At 32.4% G+C, this 10,180-nt stretch overlaps 2 protein-coding genes across 2 annotated transcripts; one reads left to right on the top strand and one right to left on the bottom strand.

Moving 5' to 3' along the window:
- The first annotated feature begins 1,624 nt into the window (after nt 1-1,624).
- Nucleotides 1,625-3,864, top strand: LOC145631911 (polygalacturonase-like). The gene is made up of 4 exons (XM_081684140.1): nt 1,625-2,062; nt 2,620-2,909; nt 3,037-3,265; nt 3,459-3,864. Exons 1-4 carry the CDS (start codon nt 1,634-1,636, stop codon nt 3,675-3,677), a joined length of 1,167 nt encoding a protein of 388 aa, XP_081540266.1. The 5' UTR covers nt 1,625-1,633; the 3' UTR covers nt 3,678-3,864.
- Nucleotides 3,865-5,287: 1,423 nt separating this feature from the next.
- Nucleotides 5,288-7,466, bottom strand: LOC145632591 (polygalacturonase-like). The gene is made up of 4 exons (XM_081684946.1): nt 6,928-7,466; nt 6,042-6,331; nt 5,625-5,853; nt 5,288-5,512 (listed from the first exon to the last, which is right to left on the bottom strand). Exons 1-4 carry the CDS (start codon nt 7,396-7,398, stop codon nt 5,288-5,290), a joined length of 1,215 nt encoding a protein of 404 aa, XP_081541072.1. The 5' UTR covers nt 7,399-7,466.
- Nucleotides 7,467-10,180: the final 2,714 nt, after the last annotated feature.

Here is a 10,180-nt window from a genome sequence, read left to right as displayed (position 1 = left end):
GTACTATAGTTGTACTATATCTGCATACACACTTGCTTACAAAAAAAAAAAAAAAAAAAAAAAAAAAAAAAAAAAAAAAACCGATACCAGTACAAGTAACAATTTTTCAATGTAATAATCCGTAAATTGCATGCAACAACATACGAAGTATATACAATTTTTTTTTTAATTCCTATCCTTTTTTCAGACGCATTAGGAATTCCTCTTGTGAGAAGGATTTCCTAATATATCCTCTTTTTCTTACCTTACATTATAAAAAAAATATACGAAGAATATGACATAATTCGTATGTCATTGCAGAAGCATAAAAAACGAATAATCCCAAAAACCCTGTAACAAAAAATCCGATAAATTAAAGGCTAACAGAATACAAATTGTTAATCCAATTGGTCATATGCAGGAACCAAAACGTAAGCTCAAAGCATAATTTTTAATACATAACATGTGCATTGACTTTAAACAACGTAACACCCAAATAAAAATTAACCTGAGTTATCTCAAATCTTCTTCTTCTTGTCATCTACGTTAAAAGTCAACTTTTCATCCATCACCTATTTTCTTGATTCATCCCTCTTCCCCGCTTTTAAGTACAGAGTATTGTTATTAATATTGTTATTCTTGTTTATCTAATACGTATCCATGGACACATGCATATTAAACCATACTTCATAGTTCATACTCCGTATGTTACACTTTATTTTTCAGTTGATATATTGTCAAAATAAATAACCCCTATTATAATAATAAGGATACATGCAGTATAATTAAAATGGAAAGATCGATGAAAGCTTACAAAATTATAATTATGGAGCGCATATTCACTTTTATTCTCTCTCGTAATATATAAAGATTATAACTTTTTTATAGTATTTTTGTTACTATACATATGTTGTTTATTATTGTTATTATTATAGACACACATTAGAAAAATAATCTTAAGGCATGTTCACTTTAGTTGAATTGAACTTCAGTTCAGTTCAATTTAGCTTCAATCAGTTCAGTTCAATTCAGTTCAGGTCAACTCCAATCTGTTTAGCTCAGTTCAGCTCCTAATTTCCTTCTCTCATAAAATATTCATTTCAGCTCATTTCAGTTTAGTTTAGTTTAGTTCAGTTCAGCTCCAATAGTTCAGTTCAGTTCCAATCAGTTCAGTTCAGCTCCAATCAGTTCACTTCAACTCAGCTCTGTTCAGTAAATGTGAACAGACCCTTATTCTTTATATAGTTTTGAGCTTGTTGTGAGGATGCCTTATCATTTTTGACAAGTCTTTTGCATTAATATATGCAGTGGTTACATACTTACGTCTTAACATTTAAATATGTCACATAATACTTTTCACTTTCTGCTAATCAAAGGAAACTAACCTTGTTACTCCATCTTAACTATAGTATCTTACTTTAATTATTTTTAATTAGTTTGTGGCAGTTAAATCTATAGACAATTTCTTGTGATCTTAACTTGCTTTTGTTGTAACAAGAAACTAATTAACATAAAATACTAGATAATTTTTAACTAACTTAATCATCTTTTCCACCATTCAACTCCCATATATAACGTACAACATTTTTACAATAATACCTAGAACACAAACTACATACAAAGTCAATATTATTGCATAATGCTAACCATAACAATGTTGAAAATTTGTGTGTTCATAATCTTTTTCCCTACATTCATATTAGGATTACCAACGTACAATGTGAAGAGCCTAGGAGCAAAATCCGATGGGAAAACGGACGCAACTAAGGCTTTTGTTAAGGCATGGGATGAAGCTTGTAATTCGTTAGGAAAATCGAAAATCCTAGTGCCTAAAGGGAGGTACTTGATTCAAAGTGCTATTAAGTTTGATGGACGGAAGTGTAGAAGTAACACTATTGATATCGATATTAAGGGCAGCATTGTCGCGCCATCTGATTATCAAGTTCTTAAGGACTCGGCGATTTGGCTATCATTTGAGTCAGTGAATGGAGTTACTATAACTGGTGGGAAGTTTGATGGAAAAGGAGCTGATTTGTGGAGTTGCAAGATGTCCGGAAAGGGTGGTTGTCCAGGAGGTGCAACGGTAAGCTAGCTTAGCTTAATGAATTGGTCTTTCTTTGCTATATAAATAGTCAATGACTAGTAAGTTTAAACAATTGTTTTCATTATACAAGGGCTATTGAGTTATTTAATTTGTTAGAAATATTTCTTAGATTAACTCGATATGTCTCATAATGTTTTTAACATTTACAATTTGCATATGAATTAAGAGAAATTAAAGGAGAGAGTGTAGAAATGTATGTGAATGTAAAAAAAAGTAGATAAAAAGAAAAAATGTGTGAAATAGTGGGTGAGTGTAAGAAAAAGGTAAATAAAACTGAGGGAATGAGCCGAGTGAAAAAGTTGTAAACAATGTTATGGCATAAGAGGGGTAAGGTGGTAAAAGCTTTATGATTTGCCAAAATCAGAATAAAGTCAAAATGTTACAAATATTTTAAATAAATCAAAATGAAAAATAGTTAAAATATTATAAAGCAGATGAAGTACTATGCGTTGCACTAAGATGATTTGTCATTGTTTTTCTCCAAAATAAAGGTTTTAAGACTTAATAAATATTTACATATTGTGGTTCTTTTGCAGACTTTGGCGTTTTCAAACTCCAATAATATTGTTATAAGAGGGTTGACATCATTAAACAGTCAATTATTCCACATTGCGTTTATTGGTTGCAATAATGTGAAAGTACAAAGTGTGAAAGTGCTTGCTCCTAATAACAGCCCTAACACAGACGGGATTCATGTACAAAGCTCAAATGGTGTAACCATATTGAACTCCAAGATTAGCACCGGTGATGATTGTGTGTCGGTGGGCGCCGGCACATCAGCTCTTTGGATTGAGAATGTCTTGTGTGGTCCTGGTCACGGAATCAGGTAATTTACAAGGATTCTAACCCATTATATGTGTACGAATATTACATCATATTGCTATAAGTGTTGTCCAATTTACTTAAGTTCGAATAAGTGCTAATATGTATTTGACGTGTTTTTTTGCGTGTAGCATTGGGAGCTTAGCAAAAGAATTGAATGAGGCGGGCGTACAAAATGTGACCGTTAAGGATGTTACATTTGTTGGCACCCAAAATGGTGTAAGGATCAAGTCTTGGGCGAGGCCTAGCAATGGATTTGTGAAGAATGTTGTCTTCCAACAGTGTAACATGATTAATGTACAAAATCCTATATTAATTGACCAAAATTACTGCCCCAGTAAAGTAGGATGTCCAGGAAAGGTGAGCCACAACACATACTAAATTATAATATTCGTATTTAAAATTATCACCATATATAAAACTAACATTGTATGATTAAATTTTTCAATATCCTTACTTAAGTGAAGGGGAGAAATAATTTTTTTTCTAAAAAAAATTAAAATGTTGCATAACTATATAAATTTGTTTCTGAATTGTTTCATTTGTATGACAGGTTTCCGGGGTGAAAATAAGTGATATCGTGTATCAAGATATTCACGGATCATCATCAACAGAAGTCGCTGTAAAATTTGACTGTAGCTCAAAGCATCCTTGTGAAAATATAAAACTAGATAATGTAAAGCTCACCTACAAAGACCAACCATCAATTTCATCATGTACTTATGCTGATGGATCTACAAAAGGTATGATAGTGCCAACGGGTTGTTTGTAGATTTAAGTGTGCAAAAGTGTACCTATAGTATGATTTTCACAAGTGTTCTATCTTTGTATGTATAATCTAAGCAAATTATTGTTTACTTTATATGCAAGTTAATCTACATTAATGTAATTATGCCAAACCCGATTATTGGAGTTTGGATGCTAATCTACATATTGAAGAATATAAACTTCTATTATGATTAAAGTCAAAGTGATACTCCCTCTATTTCTTTAAATTGTTTACACTAACTTTTGGCACATACTTGTATTTTGATACTTCCTCTAATGCTCTTTTTAATTTCTACGTTAGTTAATTAAGAGTTTCACGCTCGTTAATTAATACATATTTTATAATGTCTTATCTCATCTTACGTATATTGTAATATCATTATAATAAAAATTACAAAATTTGATATTTTGTAAGTATATATTAAGACAAATCTTACAAGATCTTACACTACTATATTTTTCCTATAACTCATAAATTACAAAAATGGAGTACGTGTTAAATAGTGTAAAGTTTCAAACGTTATTAACTTAATATTAAAAAGAAATGGAGGAAATTTTTTTTTTTTTTTTTTGACAGCTGAAATGGAGGAAATATTACTTCATACAAGTATGTAGTATATAGAGAGAAATTTTTTGAAACGTATAAACCAAAGTGTCTCAACCGAAGATCTCACATGACAATTTGTTTGACTTTCAACTTATCAATGAAGTATTTTCATATTCAAATTGCATTTTCAAAATTTATCAACCTATCTACAGAAATAAAGGGAGTGCATCTATTAAAAATTGAGGAGTCTTTCTTTCAAAAAACAAAAAATAAATAAAAAAATTAATTAAAAAAATAAATTAAAAAAAAATAAAAAAATTGAGGACTCTGGTATGTAGCTTGAGTTCTAAACCATTGAGAAGAGAAGACCTCTAAAATATGATCAAGAAAAGGGCAGAAAAGGAAGTGATCACACTACAATTGCAATTACCAATTTGCCATTCTCTCATGCATGTTTTTGCTTTGAATACTAGAGAACTACTTTTTTGTTTCTTTTATGTTAACTCGTTTTAACTTTTAACACTATTAATAGATTTATTATTTACTCACTTGTTTTTGTTTTTATAGTTATAACAAAAGAGTCATGTGATAATTATTATATTATCAAAATACTTAAATTGTCAACTTTTTTTTTTTTTTTTTTTTTTTTTTTAATTCTATTAATTGATGAGAGATACTTAATTGTTGTATTTATGTGTTGGCAAACATGAATAAAGAGCCATGTCAATCAAATAAAAAAGAATGGAAGATGTAACTCTTATGCCAAGGAGAGCACCTGTGAATCCAAATGTTGTCTATACTTCCACACGGTGCACCTAGCGTCATGCATGAACCATAATACAGTATAGTATTCTCTATCCAATATCAGTATATAAGGTACAAATCAAATAACAACCTTTTTTTTTATTCAATATCATCACAAAATTAGAATACAAGTGCATGGTTAATAATTATCATTTTAAGCAAAATAGTTTAATGGTGCTGAACGTGAATAACTACTTGTAATTACTTAGTACGAGTATGTAATTATGTATGTATTAATACAAGATGACAGATCTAGTATCAGATCAACCCCTAATACAGCTATTAGGCTCAATAGAACCAAGTGAGCTTTCAACAGTACTAATACAAGATGACCCAGCTGGTTTGTTTCGGTAGGTAAGAACCACGTCTTCGACATTTATATTCGTGCAATGGTATTCAGAACTACAATCAAATTTCACAGCAATTGGTGTCCCGGAAGTTCCATGAATATCTTGATATGTTACATCACTTATTCTTACTCCTGAAACCTAATCAATCATTTAGGCAATACAAAAGTTAGTAATTTAGCATAATAGAAGATATGAAGGACTAGTTTTTCATGATCAATCAAATAAGGAAAAAAAAGTGTTGTTTTCTTACTTGTCCAGGGCAACCTTTCTCCTTTGGACAATAGTTTTGGTTGATGATAATGGGATTTTGAGCATTAACCATTGTAAGATGTTGAAAGAGAACATTTCTTACAAATCCATTGCTTGGCCTTCCCCATGATTTAATCCTCACTCCATTTTCAGTGCCGACAAAAGTACAACTCTTGACTGTCACATTCACTACTCCGGGTTCATTTACCTCCTTTCCTAAACTCCCAATGCTGAAATTCAAGGTAAAATATGTTAAATCCCTAATCTTCATCTAATTTTAGGACATTATTGCGTTTGAAATGTAAATAAGACTTATTTTTTACAACAATTACTACAAAATAACACATCTTATATAAATTCAAATAGAATAATAGTATGAACATATATACTCTAGATTGGGTTTGATCTCAATACATACCTAATTCCATGTCCAGGACCACAATCAATATTTTCAATCCACAAGTTACTAGTGCCGGCTCCAATTGACACACAATCATCTCCTGTGCCTATTTTTGAATTCATGATTGTTACTCCAGTTGATTGTTGAACGTGAATTCCGTCAGTGTTAGGACTTGCACCTAGAGCCGAGACCTTCACACCTTCAACTTTTACTTCCTTACAACCATCAAAATCAATATGATACAATTGACTATTCAATGACGTTAACCCATTCACCACGATGTTCATCGAATTTGAAAATCGAATTGTCTGCACAAACATAGTATTAATTAGATCATAAGCTAGGTATTATATAACCATGTCAACTCTAAAAATAAATCAATATAACATTCGTGATAAATCAATACACTAATAACATTATATGGAGTAACAACAACTATAAGAATACTTTGATAATTATTAATTTAGACAAATAAAAATTTATTGAAATTATATACTTCATATATTTTAGTTAGCTTGTATTGACCACAAAATTCAACAATACTTTGATGCAATTCAAGCTATTAAATTAACAACTTTCCATTAAATTAATTGTATTTATATTTTGATTTTAAATAGTTAAGAATGATGACATAGGTCCTCAACCAATTTTCTAGTAGTTGCTACATGCCTACATGCTACATAGATAAGGATAGAAAGAAGAGAAATTCTTGTATATTATTGGGTGTAAAGTGCATCAAAGGATTTTTTTTATTTTTGTTTTTTTGTTTTTTTATTTTTTTTCTCATTTTGATAATTATGGCTCATTTAATCATCGAGTGAGAAAAAATAACATTTTACACCTGAATGCAAATAATTATTAATTTTCATAAGGAAAAAAAAAAAAAAAAAAAAGGTTGACTTACGGTAGCTCCGGGGGGACAAGTCTTCCCGGACCTCTTACAAGCCCACAAGCCAGCGCCCTGTCCATCAAAGACCCCGCCGGAGATAGAAACTCCGTTGACATCATCAAAAGAAAACCAAGTACCGGCATTTCCGAGCACTTGGAAGTCGGCTGGAGCCACTAAGGTACCACTAATGACAAAGCTTATAGCCTTGTTCTTGCAATTCCTCCCATTAAATACTAAAGCTTTGTTAACCAAGTACCTTCCTTGTGGTACAAGAATTGTGGAAGGGTTTAGTGACTCACATGCAATGTTCCATGCAGACGTAAAAGCACTTGATGAGTCTGTAAACCCATCTGATTTTGCACCTAGGCTCACCAAGTTAATATCATTAGCTTCTACGAGTTGTCGATTTAGGACGAAAAATAAGGTAAAGAGAACAACTCTAAGTATATGTGTTAAGAATGATGTTACTTTAACTTTGGTTTCCATCTTCTTTTGATTAACTAGTAGAAAATAAAAGATAGAAATGTTGTAAGTGATGATAAAAGTGAAGGAAGTTAGAGTGTTGAGGATGGAAGATATTAAAGGAAAGGTGGAGGGTATTTATAGGATTTAATTTGTATGATAGTTCATAAATGTATACTTAATTTGTACGTTACATGCAAATATATAACAATAAAGTGGAATTATTATTTCCGATAAACCCTCTTATTTTCCCCATGACCCATACTATGATTGGTCTATATATGCTAACTAGTTTCCTAATTTGTGGAAGATAAATCCCTTGTTATTGGTTGCTATGTTTTTAATTTTGCTGCATATGTTTTACTTGTATACTTCCTCCGATCATTTTTGTTCATCTATTTAATTATTAGAATCTTTTTTATTTATTTCAAAAATGATTTCTGTGTTATAAACTTGTACTCCATAATAAAGATTGCTAATTTAATATTTTAATTGGATCAACTAATTAAGATTAGATTATAGTATCTTCTCGTCAAAAAAAATTATAGTATCTGGGAAATTATCCGATATATATTTAATAATAATAATAATAATAATAATAATAATAATAATAATAATAATAATAATAATAATAATAATAATTGGAGGTCCCGCTAGTTCCGATTCTGGTTTCAGTGGTGAGCTTGTGATGCAGATGGTGACCAAGACCATTGCCCTTATGGATAAGGTCGCTATGCTCGATGATCCTCAGTGTGAACTGTTGTTACTTAGGGCATGTACTGGAGTTTCAAAACTCTACTTTGCATTACGTACTTGTCCTCCTAGTACTTTTGAGGTAGCTCAACGCACTTTTGATGGAGCTCTTCGATCTTCCTTGGAGCATATTGTTACCGCTTCGGGGCCTGGGTTTGGTGATTGGTAGTGGCGGCTTGCCACCTTACCATTTACGTTTGGAGGGCTTGGTGTTTATTCTGCAGGTGATGTTCGTCACTATGCTTTTCTTGCTTCTCGGTTGCAGTCTGCTGGGTTGCAGACACAACTTCTTCGGCATGCTGACATTGTTGGTCTTGGACGAGCCTTTGAGGATGCGTTGTGTTTGTTTAATGGAACAGTGGAGTCTGACATTTTGAGTAATCCTAGTGAGGCCGCTGCCCCTAAACTCATGAAGAAATTGGAAGATATGTATTTCACAAAGATTACCGCTTCTGCAGAATCTGCTTATTCTTTAACTCCTCGACAATCAGCATTATGGAAATCACAGCAGGGTGATCACACCTCAGCTTGGCTTCGGGCGGTTCCTATTTCGGGGTTGGGTCAGACGATGAACGCTAAGACTTATCGCTGTGTGTTGTCCTATCGGTTGGGTGTTCCATTGTTCTCTGTCTCGACGTCGTGCTCTGCTTGTTCGAGGGTTTTGTTGGAGATATTTTCGGTGATCACGCGGTGTCTTGTGCTGGTATTGTGGGTATTAAACATCGGCATAATGTTGTTCGGGATACCCTTGTTGATGTTTGCTATCGTTCTGGGATTTCAGCGAGAAAGGAGGTTGACATTGGGTTGGCTGGAGGGAACGACGAGACCCTCAGACCTGCGGATGTGTTACTTTATTCATGGGATCGTGGTCGCGATGTCTGTGTTGATTTGACAGGTCTTCTCCTTTGACACAGTCAGGGCTATCTGACTTTATTCCTGGCGGGTTGTGGCTGATGCTGCTCATCGGAAGCTGGATAAGTATGAATCTCGATGTCAGGCGATTGGATATGGTTTCATTCCCTTCTCCTTTTCTTCGCTTGGGGAATTAGAGAAGGAGGTTGTTGCGTTACTGAAGCGGATTCAGAGGTTCTCGACGACGCAAGACATTGGGGCTCGTGCTGCAGCTCATATCTTCACTAGGGTAGGATTTGCTATAGCTAGAGGAGTGGGGGCCCAGATTGTATCTCGGCTTCCCACTAATTTATTGTAGGTTGTATGACTTTTGTTTTTGAGATATAATAATAATAATAATAATAATAATAATAATAATAATAATAATAATAATAATAATAATAATAATAATAATAATAATAATAATAACAATAATAAGGACATTTTGTGAGAAACTACCTAATAAAGCCTAAATTTTGTGAGAAACTACCTAATAAAAAAATGTTGTAATAAACTACCTAATAAAAGATAAAATGTTGTAATATACTACCTTTGACCAAAATTCCACCGTTAACTTAATTTTAGGATGTTGATCCACCTTAGAACACCCCCAAAACCACCGTTAGGGTTGGTTTTCAAGGTGGTAATGTTATTTTCGGGGTGGTTGGAGGATATTTTGAGTTGGTGAGGGTAGATTAGTGCTTCGGGATGGTGGTTTTTAGGGTTAGAGGTGGTGGTTTTGGGGTTGGAAGGTGCTTTAGATGTGGTGGAGACGATTTCAAGCAAGTTGTGTTAGTTTTGGGAATGAAAACGGTGGTTTTAGAGTGTTTTGAGGTCGATCAACGGTGAAAATTCGGTATAGATAGTATTTTACAACATTTTACCTTTTCTTAGGTAGTTTTTTTACATCATTTTACCTTTATTAGGTAGTTTATTACAACATTTTTTTTAATAGGTAGTTTCTCGCAAAATATTGGTTTTATTAGGTAGTTTTTGACAAAAAGCCCTAATAATAATAATAATAATAATAATAATAATAATAATAATAATAATAATAATAATAATAATAATAATAATAATAATAATAATAATAATAATAATAATAATAATAATAATGTTGTTCGGGATACCCTAGTTGATGTTTGCTATCGTTCCGGGATTT

This window comes from Chenopodium album, chromosome 5 (genome assembly GCF_948465745.1).
Source record: "Chenopodium album chromosome 5, dcCheAlbu1.1, whole genome shotgun sequence".
NCBI lineage: Eukaryota > Viridiplantae > Streptophyta > Magnoliopsida > Caryophyllales > Amaranthaceae > Chenopodium > Chenopodium album.
The sequence above is the reverse complement of the archived record's forward strand: the minus strand, read 5'-3'. Positions and strand labels throughout refer to the sequence as shown.

What these genes read in the sequence shown, in the direction of transcription:
- LOC145632591 (XM_081684946.1), bottom strand. Translation starts at nt 7,398, where the DNA reads ATGGAAACCAAAGTTAAAGTAACATCATTCTTAACACATATACTTAGA. An exon ending in CTTGTCCCCCCGGAGCTACC is followed by an intron (nt 6,332 to 6,927) that starts GTAAGTCAACCT and finishes ATGTTTGTGCAG; the next exon opens with ACAATTCGATTTTCAAATTC. An exon ending in GGTCCTGGACATGGAATTAG is followed by an intron (nt 5,854 to 6,041) that starts GTATGTATTGAG and finishes CTTGAATTTCAG; the next exon opens with CATTGGGAGTTTAGGAAAGG.
- LOC145631911 (XM_081684140.1), top strand. Translation starts at nt 1,634, where the DNA reads ATGTTGAAAATTTGTGTGTTCATAATCTTTTTCCCTACATTCATATTA. An exon ending in GGTCCTGGTCACGGAATCAG is followed by an intron (nt 2,910 to 3,036) that starts GTAATTTACAAG and finishes TTTTGCGTGTAG; the next exon opens with CATTGGGAGCTTAGCAAAAG. An exon ending in AAGTAGGATGTCCAGGAAAG is followed by an intron (nt 3,266 to 3,458) that starts GTGAGCCACAAC and finishes TTTGTATGACAG; the next exon opens with GTTTCCGGGGTGAAAATAAG.